The sequence below is a fragment of the Erythrolamprus reginae genome, chromosome 2 (assembly GCF_031021105.1).
Source record: "Erythrolamprus reginae isolate rEryReg1 chromosome 2, rEryReg1.hap1, whole genome shotgun sequence".
NCBI lineage: Eukaryota > Metazoa > Chordata > Lepidosauria > Squamata > Dipsadidae > Erythrolamprus > Erythrolamprus reginae.
In genome coordinates, this window is record NC_091951.1 from 295026151 (window position 1) to 295046847 (window position 20697).

Here is a 20697-nt window from a genome sequence, read left to right on the forward strand (position 1 = left end):
AGTACTGCTCATATCTGTGTGAACATTAGATGGATATCTATAACCTACACGTTGGTCCTCTGTGCATACGCTCAGTAACTCTGGTAACATTAATTAACTTAATAATTCCTTTTTTCTATTATTTTTCTAATATCAATCTCAATTTTAATTAATTGTTAAACCTCCCCAATATCTGCTAAAACCTATTATTTTCCTTTTTTCCAATCTGTTGTATAATTTGTCCCAGGTTTCAAAATATCTGTATCCGATTTGTCCTTCAACTCCAGTTTATCCATCTCTGCACATGATAGAATTTTGAATAAAATTTCTCCCTCTCTGGGGACATCCTTAGTTTTTCATTTTTGAGCATATGCTAATCTAGCCGCAGTTAAGATATATAACATTAAATATACTGTGCATTTTCCTATTTATCAATTGTTATTCCCAAAAGAAAGAGTTCAGCTTTTGAATCAAATTTGATCTCCAAAATTTCTTCCAACCATTGCATTATTTTATCCCAATAATAGCATTCCCACCAGATATGATATTATGTCCCAGTTAACCTCTGGGGCAGCCTCCTGAAGCCTCAAGAAGGTGAAGATGACTTCACCCTGCCTTCTTGAAGGCTGAAAATCAGCTGGCCAGTGCGAATATAGAGCAATACAGTGTTCCCTCAATTTTTGCGTGTTCAAACTTCACGAATAGCCTATACCACAGTTTTTCAAAAAACATTAATTAAAAAATACTTCACGGGTTTTTTTTCTATACCACGGGTTTTTCCCACCCGATGATGTCATATGTCATCGCCAAACTAATAATTTTTGCAAGTAAATAACAAAAAATAATTATTGTTAATAAATAATTATGTTTATAAATATCAGGATCACTAAGTGTCTTATTCAACGGTGAGTACCAGTAATAATGATGAGTAAATGGTTGTTAAGGGAATGGGAAATGGTAATTTAGGGGTTTAAAGTCTTAATGGATGGCTTGTGATACTGTCCATAGCCAAAAATGGTGTATTTACTTCCGCATCTCTACTTCGCGGAAATTCGACTTTCGCGGGTGGTCTCGGAACGCATTCCCCACAAAAATCGAGAGAACACTGTACCTTGCATGACCTCAGATATGGCTCGACGTGCCACCTGTGACACCTGTGCCATAGATTTGCCATCATGGGGCTAAGACAAGAAAAGTACACAATTCCAGGAATCTAGTAAGGTAGAATAATAAAAGTTCTGAAGGGAAAACTTTCAGAGACTGCAGGTAGTGCAAAATGCAGCCGCGTAAGCTGTCATGGGCCTTTCAAGATATGCCCATGTCTCGTCTTTCCTGAAGCCTCCTGAAGCCTTGGGAAGGTGAAAAACGGCAGAATGGGTCTATTGAAAGTTCAGAAATGAACTTCTGTTGGGCCCATTGGCCCTGTTTTTCTCCATCCATAGGCTATAAAGGCTTCAGTGAGGTCTGCGTGCATGCACAGGGGGAGGAGCGCCGGGGAGTTGTGCATGCATGCATGGGGGGAGAGAATTGCATTATGGGTGTGGGGCACATGCATGCATGTAATCGTGGGCACGCACACCCTTTTGGCGCCCAAGCAAAAAAAGGTTTGCCATCATTGCCTTAGCCTATCTCAAAGGGCTGATATTTAATAGGAAAGTGAACACAAGAACAAGGGGACACAATCTGAACTTAGTTGGGGGAAAGATCAAAAGCAATGTGAGAAAATATTATTTTACTGAAAGAGTAGTAGATCCTTGCAACAAACTTCCAGCAGACATGGTTGGTAAATCCACAGTAACTGAATTTAAACATGCCTGGGATAAACATATATCCATCCTAAGATAAAATGCAGGAAATAGTATAAGGGCAGACTAGAAGGACCATGAGGTCTTTTTCTGCCATCAGTCTTCTATGTTTCTCTCTTTCTGTTTCTATACCAGTGATGACAAACCTTGTTTTCCTTGGGTGCCCTGCGTGCTTACACCCATAATTCAATGTCCCCCATGCATCCCAGCCCCCTTCCCATGTGTACATGACCCACTGCGCTGCCATGCCCCCACACATATGTGCATGATCCACCTGCTCTCCCATTTCCCGACTTCTGGTGGGCCCATTTTGTGCCCTCCCCAGGCTCCAGAGGCTTTCTTTCTACCCCTCCACTGCCCCCCCCAAAGCCCTCCAGAAGCCAAAACCACCTTCCCAGAGCCTCCATGCTAGCCAAAAATCAGCTGGCCATGGTTTTATTATATTGTATTTGGAATATTTATTACCCTGCTTCTCTGTTTTTCTCTGTATGCATCAAAATGTTTGCAAGTCACAATAGTCCTTTAAACATTTTTAGAAGTTAACAAGCTAGCATACCTGTTTTTGAAAGAGGATAACTGATATTTAGTAAGTCTTCCATGTATGAAAATATTGGCCCTGTGATATTTAAAGCATAATTAGCAAATCCTTTTTGAACTGCATCCTTCCGAGCCCAAATACGTATCTATTTGAAAGAACAGAAGTTTTATTTCAGATAGTGAAAATCAAGCTCATAATTAGTTCATCTTTTCCTTTAAGGTATCTGTCTGTTTTATAGTGTACACATATCTTCTAATACCTTTTAGTTTTGTCATACAGGCAGCCATATGTTTAGACTGGGTTTGGCATTTTTATCCACCTATTATTATTATTTGATTAGCATTGCCGTTTCTTTAATTATTGTGAGGTACACAGAACTGCTGGGAGTCAGAAAACATGTAAATTCGATAAATATATCAATGTAAATGAGTAAAGACAACCATTGATTGATTTCACATAACATAGTAAGTTACATAATGATTTGGAAACCACAATGGCTGACACCATGCAGTATTTAATTTAAAATTAGGAGACTCACATTTAAACTTAGAACAACACATGACTGATTATGTCTACTGTGATTTTATGTTGCTCAATTGCAAAAAAAGTTCTGAGTGGTTCACAAAAAATACAAAAAGAATAACAAGGTTTTTTTTTTAATATCCCCAAATCAGTAACAACTATTACTGCCTTCTATAGACAGAAGATTTACTACACTATGAAACCCCAAAGCTTTCTGGAACAATCAGGCCTTAGTGGTTTTCCTGAATGGCAATTAGGTTGGAGAATACCTTCACTGCTCCAAAGAAGACGACAACAAGAGAAAAGGTATGATCTTTGGATCTCGGTGATGGAGTTCAAAAATGGATGGGGTTCAAAAAGTCCTCTTTCCACTAGACTTTATTGCATAGAAAGAAACCCCTAGGAGACAACAGTCTTGCAAGTATATACACCGTAATTTTCTGAGTATAAGATGCTGAAAATTTGGGTGCGTCTTATATTCTGAATGTAGCATTTTTTCCCATTCCTAATAAGGTGCTCACGATGTTCCCAGATCTTAGCAGCTTGCAAGATCTTTCATTGTTACTCTCTCCAAAGAACGTTTTTCCAGCCCTAAGTCTTTGTGGGATTTTTTTCATTGCTTTATTTGCTCCGAAATATGTCAATTTTATGATCTGTGGACTTCTGGTTGGCTCAAGAATTCTGGGAGCTGAAGTCCACAGGTCATGAAGTTTCCTTATGAACAGAAGTGACCAAACACTATTTTATTTGGACTAGAGGATACCAACAAATCTGATGGCATCATGAAGGTTCACAATATCATCAATAAATTCCAGCATCAACCATCTCTCCCAATGAAATCATCAATGTTCATTCATTCATTCATTCATTCATTCATTCATTCATTCATTCATTCATTCATTCATTCATTCATACATTCATTCATTCATTCATTCATTCATTCATTCATTCATTCGATTTTTATGTCACCCTTCTCCTTAGACTCCTGGCAATAGTACTTTTTAACAGAGCCAGCATATTGCCCCCACAATCCAGGTCCTCATTTTACCCATCTCGGAAGGATGGAAGGCTGGGTCAATCCTGAGCCGGTGATGAGATTTGAAGCACTGACCTACAGATCTACAGTCAACTTCAGTGGCCTGCAGTACAGCAATCTACCTGCTGCGCCACCCAGGCCATGGCCCCGAAATCAAGAACAGCAATGGATCAATGGCCCCACGCTTCTACAGAGTCATTTGCAAGAGTGAATTGAACACAAATTCATCTCCACAAAAAACACACTCACCAAAAGCTGCCCAGACCATAAGAAATTTCATTCGTGACCTGACTTATCCATACTACAACATGCCCATGCCCATGAACTCTGCTCGGAGCTCAAAAGATACCAGGACCAAGGAAAGTCTGACCTGTACATAGTTGCCAACCCTGTTTTAGAGGCTGGAGCTTTGCTTTACAACATGTTTGCTTATCCATTTATTATAATGTTTTCTATAAAGGGGAAATCTGAATAATACTTTCGTACACAATGTTTCATTGTGATCTATATATATATATATATATGTTACTGAATCAATTAAATTAAGGAATGTATGCCCTGGTAAGACCACACTTGAAATTTTGCATTCAGTTTTGGTTGCCATAATGTAAAAGGGATGTTGAGACTCTTGAAACAGTGCAGAGAAGAGCAACCAAGATGATTAGGGAACTGGAGGCTAAAACATATGAAAAACTGTTGCAGGAAGTGGGTATGTCTAGTTTAATAAAAAGAAGGACTTATGAAGACATGATAGCAGTGTTCCAATATCTCAGGAGCTCCCTCTACAAGAGGGAGTCAAAATATTCTCCAAAGCACCTGAAAGTAGAACAAGAAGCAATGGCTGGAAACTAATCTAGGAGCGAAGCAACTTAGAACTAAAGAGAAATTTCCTGACGGTTAGAACAATTAATCAGTGGAACAGCTTTCCTCCGGAAGTTGTGAATGGTCCAACACTGGAAATTTTTAAGATGTTGGATAACCATTTGTCTGAAGTAGTGTAGGGTTTCCTGCCTAAGCAGGAGGTTGGACTAGAAGACCTTCAAGGTCCCTACCAACTCTGTTGTTATTATTATTATTATGTGTTCTGCCGGGCTCTCTGGTAGGAGCCTCCTGAAAATTCAAGGGTACAAATTGCAGACACACACACGTTTGAAAATGCAAAACAATGTTCTTTATCACAAAATTCAAAATAAACTAAGCACTCTTTTTGTATTGCAAAGAGCACTAGTCCCAAATTTCCCTTAAGCAGTCATTAAGTACTTAGCTAGCAGCTGTGAAGAAACTTCACACCCCCTTCTTCTTCCAATGAAGTGAGACACACACACACACATTGCTCTGCTTTGGTTTCAAAGGCATGAAAAATCAACAAAGTCCAGAAAACAGCAACACACGATTCCTGAAGAACTGCGATCAGATACTCTTTCACAACGGCCAAACCCACATGCTGCTATTTATAGCAGCAGCCCTAATTACTGGAGCTCCACCCAACCAAAGGGGGCCTCATTTTCTGTTGTAATAATCCTTCAGTTGTTGTCTCCTATGCATCACTCTACGCATGCGTAGCTGTGTCATTAATTCTTGTTCAGAATCCAAGGATGATACAAATGATTGACCTCCTCCTGGGCTGTCTGCCAAACTCCCCTCTTCCTTGTCACTCATGCTTCCTTGGTCAGAGGAGGCTTCATCGGCAAATTCCATCGGGAGCAAAACAGGCCTGCGGCATGTGGATGTCTCCCCCACATCCACATCCACATTCCTTGGGGCAGGAGCTGGGCCAGAGCTAACCACAACAATTATGTCTGCTATACCAGAAAACTTAATCACAAATGCAAATACATACTTATAGTATAATGTAATATCGAGAACTTTATTTACCTGATTGCCTCTCTCAGTTGTGGTTACATAATCAAAATTACAGACCACAAAAGCAGTGATATATGTAGACATTTTCAGAGTTGTTTCAAATGTTGTGATAGTCCAGTTAACTGGCGTAGTTTTATTCCTCAAAGCACTCAGTGCACTGTCATTCACATCTTTATACTCAGATACACCTATTTAAATTTAAAGAAGCAAACCAGATATATGTTAGCTTTTTCTTTTGTACCTTCCACCAGTCACTTTTTGCTTCTGATGACTGCCTGCATAAGTCCCCAACTACTTTGCAAGGTTTTTCAAAAGTGGTTTACCATTGCCTTCTTCTCAGGCTGAGAAAAAGTAACTCACCCAAAGCTGGTTGTACATCTAGAATTTGCCTTTTAGTTTCTAACCTGATGCCTTAATCTCTATGTCAAAGTGGTTCTTATGTTAGCTACATACATAAAATACCATGCTTCATAAATAAATGGTGTAGTTCATTACTTTCCACATACTTCATATGGATGGCAGAATTGAAAAACCTATAGCTCATGTCAGGGTATAGATATGTCTTCCAACAATCCCAAAATTATAGTTATCAAGTTCAGTAAGAGATTTGCAGCAGTTATGGGCAGGGGGGGGGGGAGTTGAAACATCATCTTTTTAAAATAAAGTCAGTCAAAAATAATGGGCTAATCCTGAAATACCTTAATTCTGAAATACCTTAAAATTTCAAAAGTCCAGTAAAGCTACTACAAAAAAAGTGGCCAGTTTCCTATCATACTGCATACTGATGGAAAAGATAGGCACAATATACAGTATTGTGCTTCTACTAATAATACACCAACACTCTTTTTTTAGAGAAGAGGTTTAAAATTGAAATCCACTCCTTTATATATAGTATACACTGGTCCCTTGACTTTCGCGGGTTTGACTTTTGTGGAAAGCCTATACCACAGGTTTTGAAAAAATAAATAAATAAATAAATAAATGTGAAAACCCGTGGTATTTTTTTAATTTTTAAAATGTATTTAAAGAAGCCGTCTTTAAATAAAAGCTCTGCTTCCGCCCCAGCCTCCCGATTCTTTCCCTTTAATTCTCGGAGTATTGGTATGCTCCACTTGAAGAGCCTTACTTGCCACCCGCTCCTGTCAATTTTGCTGCCACCGATTTTGCCACTGCAGGGCCCTCAGTTGTTTGGTGGCCTGCGTGTCTTCTGTTGGCTGCGGTGGTGGCAGGAGATGCAATCTGGGCAGCAGTGACCAAGGCTCAGCCCCCTCGCCAGACCTGTCTTCTTTCGGCGCCGGACCCACTCGGGATGGAGCCCTTGGTGGCCATGGGCAAGCATCCACATCCAGAGGCACAAGGCAGCCCGATGGATGGGTGGGTACTTGCCTGCAGCAGCAAAGGGGGCCGACTGTTTGGGCTGGTTAGGGTCTTGAGAAGGCAGCTGCGAGAAACGTCAGCCTGGCGTGAATGGGTGGGATTGATGCACTTTAAATTTAGGGATTTTCCGGCTCGCATCTTCCAAAGTGACCGGTGGGATTCCCCGCCAACCCCTCCCATAAGGCTTAAAGCCAAGCCTTACTGCCGCCCGCTGCCACCACCACCAATTTTTCTGCCACCGATTTTGCTGCCGGCGGGCCTCTCAGCTGTTTGGTGGCCCACGTCTTGGCCGCTGCTGCCCAGATTGCCCCTCCTGCCGCTGCTGTGACCAACAGAAGACACGTGGGCCACCAGACAGCTGAGAGGCCCAGCGGTGGTAAGATCTGCAGCAGCAGCGAAGGCAGAAGTCCTGCGAGCCGCCAAACAGCTGAGGGGCCTGGCAGCAGCAAAATCGGCAGCGGCAGCAGTAGCAGGTATGTGTGGGCTGCAGAGCAGCTGAGATGCACAGCCTCCACTCCAGCCTCTGCCACCACCACCTGCACCCCCAGATTGCCACCCCATTGCCCCTGCGGGTTCTGGGGTTAAGTAAAACCAGAAATGGAGGAGGGAGGGGGGAAGAAAGGAAGCATCTCTACTTCGCGGAAATTCGACTTTCGCGGGTGGTCTCGGAACACAACCCCCGGGAAAATCGAGGGAACACTGTATAGAGTTTGAGGATACATATATAGTATTCTAAAACTCTGCAATGAAATTTGTAACTTCCTTCATAAACACCTTTCTCCAAGATAGCCACTGTGATATAAAGGTTACATAGGTAGTAACATTCCAATCCGCCATCAACCATGGAACCTCACTAGATGATTCAGGATCAATAATTCTTCTCACTATGCCTAACCTCATGATTGATGCAGTGAGAATATGAAAGTAGATTCCCCTATCTCCATCTCTCATGAAAACAACCTTCATCTTCTTAGTGGGGAGAAACAAAGTTTTTGGAATATACAACCAACTTGAAGTATCTGCAAAAGGTACAGGTCAATTCAAAATCATATATGAAAGTGCTTGTAGATAGTGGGTAAATCTAGCTTCTATTTTCTGTTCTGTCTGGTTGGATCAATTATCAACAATAAAGACCCATTAACACTTCAATTCAAAAGCAATTAGAGGCAGAGTCCATTTATCAAGCAAAATTCTGAAATACAAAGATTAAAGCAAAGGAATGTGATGTTGGCCGCATTTTGCTCATTAGCTTTAAAGTCTGGGATGCCAGCCAGAATAGAGTCATAAATCTCTGATACTAATTCTCTGCTTTGACTAATTGCTCACACAGTCCAGGGCTATTTTACAGCTCAAGCCAAAATCAGGCCTTGAAATCCAGGGAAATAGGAAAAGCTTGCAGCTTCCAGGCTCTGTTCCCCATTGCTTTATGCTGTTTTCCTATATCCCCCTTTCCCATCAGCCTGTCTTTATATACTGCCAAGGAGTGGCCAAATGTCCCATAAATCTAATCAACACCAAGAACCCCTTCTGGAGAGATATTCATGCCTGGATCTCATCCTCCTTATTCTTGCATCTATGATAGGGTCCTGATAATCAAAGTCCCCATCATCCTCTGACTCAGACAATACCCTAACTGGGGGTTCTATAGTCTCTGGTGGTTCCTCAGTCACCAACTCTATGTCACTCTCACTCTCAGACTCAGATGGCAAGAACATTGGCCTGCAATGCCAGGACTCCTCTGTCTCCTGGTCCTCAAAATCGGTGACCAGCTAAGCCGGATGTGGACCACTCACAACATTTTCCACCAAAAGAAAATAAATATTATTACATTTGTACATTTAATATTCCCACCACAGCAGCAGGAAACACTTGTTATCAAGTTAGAAGGGTATTTAATTTTCCAATCTTGTGCTACTTGATTATGCTTGTTTGTTTGAGTTGAAAGGGACCTTACAGGTCATCAAGCCCAATCCCCTGCTCAAGCAGGAAACCCTACACCATCCCAGCCAGATGGCAGTCCAATTTTCTTTTGCATGTGTCAAGTGATGGGGCATTCACAACCACTGCTGACAGGCCATTCCACTGGTTGATCATTCTCACCATCAGAAAATTCTTCCTTATTTCCAGGCTGAACCTCTCCCTGGTCATTTTCCATCCGTTGCTCCTCGTCTAGCCCTCTGGTGTCCTGGAAAATAGTGAGATCCCCTCCTCCATCCTATCCATGCCCAGTTCCACCAACCTCTCTTCATATATCTTGGTTTCCAGTCCCCTTATCATTCTGGTTGATCTTTTCTGTACTTTCTCTAGAGTTTCAATGTCCTTTTTGTAGTGGGGTGACCAAAATTGAATGCAGTACTCTAGGTGTGGTCTGACTAGGACATTATAGAGTGGTATTAGTACCTCCTTAGCCTTGGAGTGTATTCCCCTGTTGATGCAGCTTAACATTGTACTGTATTGGCTTTTTTAGCCACCGCTGCATATTGCTGGCTTATATTTAGTTGGTTATCCACCAAGACTCTGAGATCTCTCTCACAGTCACTGCTGTTAAGTATAGTTTCACCCAGTTTGTATGTGTGCCTTGGGTTTTTCTTACCTATGTGTAAGATTTTGCTTTTTTCAACATTAAATTTCATTTTGTAAGTTTGAGCTCACAGTACTAATCTATCTACATCTTTCTGCATTTTGAGCCTATCCTCTAGAGCAGTGTTTCCCAACCTTGGCAACTTGAAGATATCTGGACTTCAATTCCCAGAATTCCCCAGCCAGCATTTGTTGGCTGGGGAATTCTGGGAGGTGAAGTCCAAATATCTTCAAGTTGCCAAGGTTGGGAAACACTGCTCTAGAGCAGTGGTTCTCAATCTTTCTAATGCTGCGACTGCTTAATACAGTTCCTCATGTTGTGGTGACCCCCAACCATAAGTCTAGTGCCAATTCTCCCAATAGATCTTGAAGCTGATTGGCAGGAAGGTCAGAGGGACACCCCCACTGTAAATTCCTGATTGGTCAGATTGTAAAAATATGTTTCAAGATGCCAGAATAGAAGTTTTAGTTCCTAACACCATCAAAAAAATTTCTTTCCCCATGAACTTAGGTGACCCCTGTGAAATGGTCATTTGACCCCCAAAGGGGGTCCCGACCCTCAGGTTGAGAGCCACAGCTCTAGAGTATTGGCTACTCCAGCCTGCTTGATGTCATCTGCAAATTTTATTAGTTCCCCCTGTATTCCCTCATCTAGGCCGATGAATATGTTGAAGAGCACAGGGCCCAGCACTGAACCCTGAGGTATCCCGCTGCCTACCTCCTTCCATGTGAATTTGGATCCATTCAGGATTACATGTGTTGTAGTCTATCCCACTTTTTTCCAATTTGAAGAGTAGTAGGTTGTGGTCTACTTTATCAAAAGCTTCACTTTCGTCAAAGTATATTAAGTCTATTGCATTACGCAGGTCTACTGATTTGGTTATGGTGTTGAGAAATTATATGAGATTGGTTTGGCATGATTTATTTCTGACAAACCTATGTTGGTTATTAGTTATTATCTTGTTTGCTTGTAGGTAGTGACAGAACTGCTTTTTAATTATTTTTTCTAGTATTTTAGTATTTGTAGCTTAACTCATTGAGATATAATTTGTTCTAGATGTGATCACTATTAAACACTGGGCAAGTAAAACAAATGAAAATAAAGAAAAACTATCTGAGCTGAGCAAGTAGTTAAGTTTTAATGTGCTGACATTCTGATTTTACATCAAAAGAAATTGCAAATCAACAAACCTGTAACACAGCTGCAAAAATCAGAACTGAAACAAAACTCAACATAAACAAAAACACAGTAAGAGAACTGAACGTGTACAAATCACCATGACCAGATGGACTACACCCCAGAGTCCTAAAGGAACTAGCTGATGCCATCACAGAACCACTGTACCTCATCTTCCAAAAATTCTGGATCACAGGAGAACTACCAGAAGATTGGAAATGAGCCAACGTAGTCTCCATCTACAAAAAGGCAAAAAAACACAGCCAGGGAACTACAGACCAATCAGCCTGACATCGATACCTGGGAAAATACTAGAAAAAATAATCAATAAACATATCTGCCACCACTTAGAAACAAACAAGATAATAACCAACATCCAACATGGGTTTTTCAGGAACAAATCATGCCAAACCAACCTCATTTCATTATTCAACACTGTGACTAAATGAATAGACCAGCGAAATGCAGTGGACATAATATACCTGGACATCAGTAAAGCATTCAACAAAGTGGACCACAATCTACTACTCTGCAAATTAAAAAAAAAGTGGGATAGACAGCAATGCAACCAGGTGGATTGGCAGCTGACTGACCAACCGTACTCCATGAGTAATCCTTAATGGGTCCAGGTCCACATGAAAGAGTAAGCAGCGAGGTATCACAAGGTTCAGTCCTAGGCCCGGCACTCTTCAATATATTCATTAACAACCTAGATGAGGGAATAGAGGGGAAATAATTAAATTTGCAGATGACACCAAGCTGGCAAGAGTAGCCAATACTCCAGAGGACAGGCTCAAGATATAGATGGACCGTGACATAGTGGGCTCAAACAAATAAAATGAAGTTCAATACAGAGAAGAGTAAAATCCTACACCTAGATAAGAAAAACCCAAGGCACACATACAAACTGGGTAAAACCACACTAAACAGCAGTGACTGCAAGAGAGATCTTGGAGTCTTGGTGGACAACCAACTAAATATGAACCAGCAATGTGCAGAGGCAGCCAAGAAAGCCAATACAATCCTAAATTGCATCAACAGAGGTATACACTCTAAGGCTAGGGAGGTACTAATGCTACTCTATAAGGCCCTAGTTAGACCATACCTAGAGTACCACATTCAGTTTTGATCACCACACTACAAAAAAGACATTGAAACACTAGAGAAGGTGTGAAAGAGAGCAATCAGGATGATAAGGGGACTGTAAATTAAAACATATGACAAGAGCTTGCAGGAACTCGGCATGGATAGTCTAGCAAAGAGAAGAACCAGGGGAAACATGATCGCAGTCTTCCTATACTTGAGGGGGTGCCACAGAGAAGAGGGGGCAGGCTGTTTACCAAAGCACCAGAGGGCCAGACAAAGAACAATAGTAGAAACTGACCAAAAGAGATTTAACCTGGAAATAACGAGGAATTTTCTAATGGTGAGAGCGATCAACCAGTGGAACTGCTTGCCTGCAGAGATTATGAACACTTCAACATTTAAGATTTTCAAAAAGAGATTGGACTGCCATTTGTCTGGGGTGATGTAGGGTTCCTGCTTGAATAGGGGGTTGGACTAGATGACCTACAAGGTCCCTTCCACCACTAGTAAATAAATAATAAATAAATATCCGGAGCACCTTACTGTTTAGCTATGGTACTATTATTGCTACAATTTGGGTAACATAATATTGCCATTTAGATCGGCTTCAGAAGCTGGACAGGGATGGGCTTAATTAGTACTTGGATGAGAGATGATTGGGATTTTCCATAACTATAGTCCAAACTTGGAAGTGGAAAAATATTAGAGAAGAATTACTGTACAATATTAACGCTTCCCTATTGCTACTAAGAAAGCTACAAAATGTTCATGAAACCAGCAGGCGTTGTGCTCAGTTTCAAATAAGACTGTATTTATATTAAATATTTTCTTACCTATAGCTGGCATATTGGAAAGTGCAACATAGCTGGGATGGTGAACAATGCTGATATTAAAGGTAGCTTTCATTGCCGGTTCATCAAAACACGGGTAAACATTTCTTGCAGTTGTTGGTTGTAGCTGTGAAGCAATCAACCACCTAATTAGAATATAAATAGAAATTAATTGAATCATATTAAAACTGTCATGCAAGAAAAACCAGATATTTGTATAGATACCTTCAAGGTGGTGCTCCTCTAATCCAACCCAATAGCCAAGGAAGTTATGCACACATAGCCTTACATCCTTAATGTCATCATAAAATGATACATGGGGCATTAACATCACAATATTTATTTATTTATTTTATTTTATTAATTGGATTCATATGTCACCTCTCTCCGAGGACTCGGGGTGGCTTACGACATATAAAAACAATACTAAATATCCTAAATCCAATTAAATTTAAAACTAGCTAATCTAAAACCCAGGTTCCCTAAAAAAATCAACCATTCTCATTCAAACAACCATACATGCATTTCATTTATTGGCCAGGGGGTAGAATCTAATGGCCCCAAGCCTGACTGCACAAATAAGTCTTCAAACTCTTGCAGAAGGTCAATAGGGTGGGGGCAGTGTGAATCTCTGGGGGGAGCTCATTCCAGAGAGTCAGAGCCCCCACAGAGGAGGATCTTCTCCTAGGCCCCACCAGACGACATTGTCTAGTTGACGGGACCTGGAAAAGGCCGATTCTGTGGGACCTGACTGGTCGCTGGGGCTCAAGGAAGTAAAGGATGAATCTGGTCCAACTTAGTGTTTTCCAGATGTGCCAGATGACAATTCCAGGAAAGAACAATCACACAAGGCAGAGAGTGCCAGGATAGGACAGAGTGGATTAGTTATTAGCATGCTTCAACACATGCTGCTATTTGGACAGCAAACACACTGCCATATGAGAAGAGGAGTTGACCTTATGTCTCACTTGTTCAGAAGATTAAACAACATGGATTGTCAAGGGTATTACAGAAAAAGAAAGGCAACTTGTTTCCATTAAGTTTTCAAATAAAAAGAATGCTCGCCTTGTGCAAATAAGTAACAAACCTCTTGACCTCGGGTGTGGTGTATCTTGCAATGTGTCATTGCGTACCATCTGGCCTCTTTTCCTACTAACAGGTCCATTTCAGATTGTAGTTTACTACAATCTCACTTTTCTTTTGTAACATTCTATGAGAGATTATTCTGAAATGCTATCTGCGATGTTTGCAGATTTACAAGTTTGTATCCTTCAGCCCTGTTTATGCATGGAATTCTTACCAGGGATTTTGACATTCCTTCCTCCTTTTTCAACAAAGTAATGGCTAAGGTCCAGGCCTAGAAACCAAGAAACTCTGAGTTCTAGTCCCATTTCACGCTTGAAAAAGTGGCAGAGTGACCAATCACTCTCTCTCAGTCCAAACCACTTCTAAGTTTTTAAGTTCCTTAAAAAGTAATGAAGATGGAATGAACATCTAACAAGTACATAAATCATTTGTGAGAATGATGCCCTTCTAAAGGAGAAGAACAACTGCCAACTGCCTTATCACATGCCTTACACTATTGAAGTTATTTCATTTTTTGACCAATTTATTTTTCTCTACTTTCTGGTTTATTCTTCAACAATGACATAGCCCAGTGTTTCCCAACCTTGGCAACTTGAAGATATTTGGACTTCAACTCCCAGAATTCCCCAGCCAGCAAATGCTGGCTGGGGAATTCTGGGAGTTGAAGTCAAGATATCTTCAAGTTGCCAGGTTGGGAAACACTGACATAGCCTATGAAATTCTTACCTGTCTCACATGCCAAGGTCATGTGGGAAAATAGCAGGTAAATCCATCCATATGACTGACAGGCAGGGGTGGGCTACTGCCCAGATGGGGGTGGTGGTAGCGAAAATGGAATTCCACCCCAGAACACCCAATTTGTACTGAAAGAAGTTGAAAGAAAATGCAAGGCATCCTGCATAAGCCAGGCCCACAATGTGGTTGGCTGCATAGCTAGAGGTATAACAAGCAGGAAGAGGGAGATTGTGATCCCCTTATATAGAGCGCTGGTGAGACCACATTTGGAGTACTGTATTCAGTTCTGGAGACCTCACCTACAAAAAGATATTGACAAAATTGAACGGGTCCAAAGACGGGCTACAAGAATGGTGGAAGGTCTTAAGCATAAAACGTATCAGGAAAGACTTAATGAATTCAATCTGTATAGTCTGGAGGACAGAAGGAAAAGGGGGGACATGATTGAAAGTGTTTTTAATAGGAAAGTGAACACAAGAACAAGGGGACACAATCTGAAGTTAGTTGGGGGAAAGATCAAAAGCAACGTGAGAAAATATTATTTCACTGAAAGAGTAGTAGATCCTTGGAACAAACTTCCAGCAGACGTAGTTGGTAAATCCACAGTAACTGAATTTAAACATGCCTGGGATAAACATATATCCATCCTAAGATAAAATACAGGAAATAGTATAAGGGCAGACTAGATGGACCATGAGGTCTTTTTCTGCCATCAGTCTTCTATGTTTCTATGGTAGTAAAAAATTTGGTAGCCCTTCACTGCTGACAGGCAATGGCAGCAGAAACCACTAAGCAGCTCCATTAGGAAAGAAAGATGGAGGCAGCGGGGTAGAAAAAGCAGGCGGTATTAGGGAGAAGAGAGCTAAATCATCCACCTTTCACCCTACTGGCACAACCTAGTCAACCACAGAAAGGTAGGAAAGTCATCCATGCCTCTTTGATGTGCTCTTTCCATTGGAAATTTTGAGATTGTTTCAAACTGACCATGCAAAAATTGCCCCAGTTTTACAATACTGGTGACCTTTTGGATGATCTTTCACTTTTTACGTAGAGAAGTGCTGACAAGATTTAAAAAGCAAATTCAAGCATGCCCATTTTTCCATTTAATCAATTTTGTCAAAATCTCCCCAACTCACAATAAAATATTTGAGGGACTCCTACAAAAATGAGAGGGTCAACCTATTTTCCAAAGCACCAAAAGACACAACGAGAAACAATGGATGTAAACTAACCTAAGAGAGAAGCAACCTAGGATTAAGGAGAAATTTCTTAATGGTGAGAGAGCAATCAACCAATGGAATAGCTTGCCTTCAGAAGTTGTGTGTTCTCTGTGTTCTAAATTGGGGGTCTTCACAGCAGAATCAATACAGTTGGCTGGATCACGTATACATTAAATTCAAGACCTGTGTGATCAATTGTTCTATCTGGTCTCTTTTTCTCCCAGGAAGGAACAAGAAGTAGCCAACAGTTCAGCAGTTATAAAACTTCTTGGGCAACTCCAGGGAGTATCAGCTGATCACAGAAGTGTTACTTAAGGTTAATACCCTTTATAATTTAAAAACATCTGGCCTCTCACATCCTGGACATAAACTGTTTCAATTCATACCCTCAAAACTATAGCTACAGAGCATTGCACATCAGAACAACTAGATACAATAACATTTTTCCCCTAGCGTCATCACTCTGCTAAAGAAATAATTCCCTCAACACTGTCAAACTATTTACTAAGTCTGCACGACTATCAATCTTCTCATTGTTTCCATCACTCATCTCCTCCCACTAATGACTGTATCACTATAACTTTCTTACTTATATCCTTACGATTAATATTGACTGGTTCCTAATATGATTTGATCGCTTATTGGTACCCAGACTTTGATTAAGTGTTGTATTTTGCACTGCACACCAAGACTAGACACAAGAACAGTTTTTCCCTGAACGCCATCACTCTGCTAAACCAATATTTCCCTCAACACTTTCAAACTATTTACTAAGTCTGTATTACTATTACTACTAGTTTTTTCTCATAATTCCTATCACCCATTTCCTCCCACTTATGACTGTATGACTGTAACTTGTTGCTTGTATCCTTAAGATTTTTATTAATATCGATTGTTTCCTCATTGCTCCGAGTCCTCAGAGAGGGGTGGCATACAAATCTAATAAATTATTATTAATTATTATTATTATTGACCCCTATGACAATCAGTGTTGTACCTCATGATTCTTGATAAATGTATCTTTTCTTTTATGTACACTGAGAGCATATGCACCAAAGATAAATCCCTTGTTTGTCCAATCACACTTGGCCAATAAATAATTCTATTCTATTCTTGATTAATGTATCTTTTCTTTTATGTACACTGACAGAATATACGCCAAGACAAATTCCTAGTGTGTCCAATCACATCTGGCGAATAAAAATAATTAAATTCTTACCTGGTCTCGCCTTCGTCCTCGTACCGGTTCAGGAAGAGCCCGTAGTAGTCCGACCCCGGCTGAATCTTCCCCTGAAAGGCGAACCGCAGCTCGTAGAGGCTGCCTGCTGTCAGGTTCTCCAGCAGTTCGAGCACCAGGTACTGGTTCCCCGCGGCCGTCCACATCTCCGCCAGCGGGACGCTCCGGGGGGAGTTGCCGGGCGCTTCCTCCAGCGGGCCCCACACCGAAGCGCCCCGGTAAGTCAGCTCGGCGCTGTGCAGGAGCACCGCGGCGGTGGATTCGCGACACCGCACCGTGATGTTCACTTGTCCCGAGTGCGTGCGGGGCTCGGGGAGGCTGGGCGCCAGGTGAGGCCAGAGCAGGAGCGAGTAGTGGGTGGGCGCGACGTGCCGGGGCAAGCGCTGCCGGTCCCAGGGTCCCGGGGGCCGAGCCGGGGGCTCCGCGCTGGCGTTGGCCGGGGGCGTCGTCGCCACGCCTGGGCTCGGCTGGCCGGATTCTTGGGGTCCCCGCGCGCAACGCCCGTAGAGGATCGCCAGCACCAGGAGCGCCAGCAGCAAGGCGACCGAGAACAGCGCTAGCAGCAGCGCGGATTTCTTGCCCAGGTAGAAGCCCGAGCGCGCTTTGGCGCTCATGGCGATGCCCGGCTGCCTCTCCGCTGGGGAAGGGAAGGGAGGAAAGGGGGGGGCGAAGAGCTGCGCCTGAAGACGCGGAGGGGGAGGGTGGGGGGCGCCTCGTTCGCGAAAGAGACGACAAGTAGGGGGCGGAGGCCACCTCGGGGCCCCTTTAGTAACTCAGGCTCGAAGGCATCCGCAGTCCCGCTTGCCCAACAAAGTATTCCGTTCGGAGCAGTTCAAGAAAAAACTGGACTCCCGAACTGACCAGCATCCCGCTTCAAGACTGAGATCCTCACCAAGTAGAGCGCTCTCGGTTAAGCGCAAGTTCTGCCGCACCCAGAGTCCTATCCCAACCTCTCTGTAGTATCCACACCCTACACATACCCCACCTCCGCCTGTAGTGTACTATTTCTCCGGAAGACCGAGGAAGCCTTGGGGTTGCTTTCCTCGGCCTGTGACCCAGCAGTGGCGGGGGAGGCTTCTCATCCGCGATCCGAACCTACCCTATCCTTTCCTCTCCTTCACCTCCCCTCCCTTTAGAAGAAAGGCGGCAGGCGCCCTAAACTGAAGGATGAAGTGGGAGGTTGTGAATAGAGAATGTATTTAACATGTCAACTGGGATCCTTCACGGAAAGGGATGTTGCAGAAGTTTTGGTCCATGAAGATCTAAACTAGCTCTTCAGCATATAGAGTGGAGTAGAGTGGAGTGGAGCGGAGCGGAGCAGAGCAGAGCAGAGCAGAGCAGAACAATCAGAACAAAATAGAATTCTTTATTGGCAAAGTGTGATTGGACACACAAAGGACTTGTCTTTGGTGCATATGCTCTCAGTGTACACAAAAGAAAAGATACATTTCTCAAGAATCATGAGGTATAACCCGAGTCTGCGGAGAGGGGCGGCATACAAATCTAAAAAATAAATAAATAAATAAATAAATAAATAAATATTGTCATAGGGCAGTGTTTTTCAACCAGTGTGCCGTGGCACACTAGTGTACCGCGAGACATGGTCAGGTGTGCCGCGAAGAAGGAAGCTCAGGTTCCGGTCTCGCAACTTTTTGTTGAGAGAGTAAGAGTGAGAAAGAGAGAGAGAAAGAGAGAAAGAGAGAGAAAGAAAGAAAGAGAGAGAGAAAGAGAGAGAGAAAGAGTGAGTGAGAGAGAGGGAAAACAAGAGAGAGAAAGAAAAGAGAGAGAAAGCAAGAGTGAGAGAGAAAGAAGGCAAGAGAGAGAGAAAGAGAGAGAAAGAAAGCAAGAGAGAGAGAGAAAAAAGGAGAGGAAGGGAGAGAGAGAGAGAGAAATGAGCAAAAAGGGGAGGAAAAAAGAGAAATGAGAAAATGATTGAGTCAGAGAATGAGAGGAAAGAGAGAGAAACAAAGAAAGAGAGAAGTGACTTGATTTAAAGCATATGATAAAAAGCACCCAAAGAATAAGAGAGAAAACCCCCCAGCCCTCACCTGTTTTTGGAAATGGTTCAAGAGTGTGTATACACACACACACACACACACACGGGTGGGGAGGAGACAGGGATGGAAAAAGAGAGGAGAATGTCTTAGGGTGTCATTTTGGTTGGTGGTGTGCCCCAGGATTTTGTAAATGTAAAAAATGTGCCTCGGCTCAAAAAAGATTGAAAATCACTGTCATAGGGTATAAATAAGCAATCATGAGACAATCAATATTAATATAAATCATAAGGATACAAGCAACAAGTTAAAGTCATACAGTCTTAAGAGGGAGGAGATGGGTGATAGGAACAATGAGAAAAACTAATAGTAATGCAGCCTCAGTGAATAGTTTAAGAATGGTGAAGGAATTATTTGTTTTGCAGAGAGATGGCAAAAACTGTTCCTGTGTTCAGTTGTCTTGATGTGCAGTGCTCCATAGCGACATTTTGAGCATAGGAGTTGAAACAATTTATATAAGACAGCTTCTACCAAACTGTAACCCAAACATTTGAGAAGCTTCTGCTTTATGAGGGTAGCAGCAGTAAAAAAAATAAAAAAAATTGAAGAACTTTGGATGAATAAAGTTTATCAAGCAGAGTTGAAGTATTTTCAAAAAATGTTTCATAACTGCTAGGATGTGATATGACAAAGAACGTGAGGACAATGATCTCTATAACAGCTTTCTCCAATTGAATGCCTGATGAGTTACTATTTGTATATTATGTGGGGTTTCTGAACTGCTGAGAGAATTATGTTCCTGAAAAGCAAACAAACATTACTTGGGTCTTCTTTTTTAAAAAACTTTTTCCAGAGCAGTGTCCTTGTTTTACTCCATTATCCCATGCATGCTCCACCTACATTGGACTGTTTATATATTCCACTTGTTAAATATTTTTAATTTAAACCTTCAGAACTCTACTACAGTGATCCCCCGCTCGTTGCGAGGGTTCCGTTCCAGGAGCCCCCGCAACGAGCGGGTTTTCGCGAAGTAGCGATGCGGAAGTAAAAACACCGTCTGCACATGTGCAGACGGTGTTTTTACTCCCACAGCGCTAGCGAGGAGCCGAAGATCGGGGGCGGGGCGGCTGTTTGCCGCCGGCATGGAGGGCTTCCTAGCAGCCCCCCAAACCCGGGTTGGGGGTCCGGGGGCGCTGGCTCTCGGCGCTTTTGAGCTGAATCCGGAAGCGAATTCGCTTCCGGATTCAGCTCAAAACCGGCGATACCAAGCGGCAAGGAACGGCTTGTCTCGGCGCTTTCGAGCTGTCAGCTCGAAAGCGCCGAGAGAAGCCGTTCCTTGCCGCTTGCTATCGGCGGTTTTGAGCTGAATCCGGAAGCGAATTCGCTTCCGGATTCAGCTCAAAACCGGCGATACCAAGCGGCAAGGAACGGCTTCTCTCGGCGCTTTCGAGCTGACAGCTCGAAAGCGCCGAGAGAAGCCGTTCCTTGCCGCTTGCTATCGGCGGTTTTGAGCTGAATCCGGAAGCGAATTCGCTTCCGGATTCAGCTCAAAACCGGCGATACCAAGCGGCAAGGAACGGCTTCTCTCGGCGCTTTCGAGCTGTCAGCTCGAAAGCGCCGAGAGAAGCCGTT

General features: G+C 42.5%; 1 protein-coding gene across 2 annotated transcripts in view; it reads right to left on the minus strand.

Annotated features, from left to right (window-relative positions):
- The window catches only part of LVRN (laeverin), a 52076-nt gene extending 34124 nt beyond the window's left edge, over positions 1 to 17952 (minus strand). For both annotated transcript variants that reach the window (XM_070742881.1, XM_070742880.1), the window contains exons 1-4: positions 17054 to 17952; positions 12797 to 12939; positions 5756 to 5931; positions 2341 to 2467 (exon numbers count right to left, since the gene is read on the minus strand). In XM_070742881.1, the coding sequence (XP_070598982.1) occupies positions 2341 to 2467; positions 5756 to 5931; positions 12797 to 12939; positions 17054 to 17685 (1078 nt within the window). In that variant the 5' untranslated portion in view covers positions 17686 to 17952. The remainder of the gene's footprint in view (positions 1 to 2340; positions 2468 to 5755; positions 5932 to 12796; positions 12940 to 17053) is intronic.
- Between the last annotated feature and the right edge of the window lie 2745 nt (positions 17953 to 20697).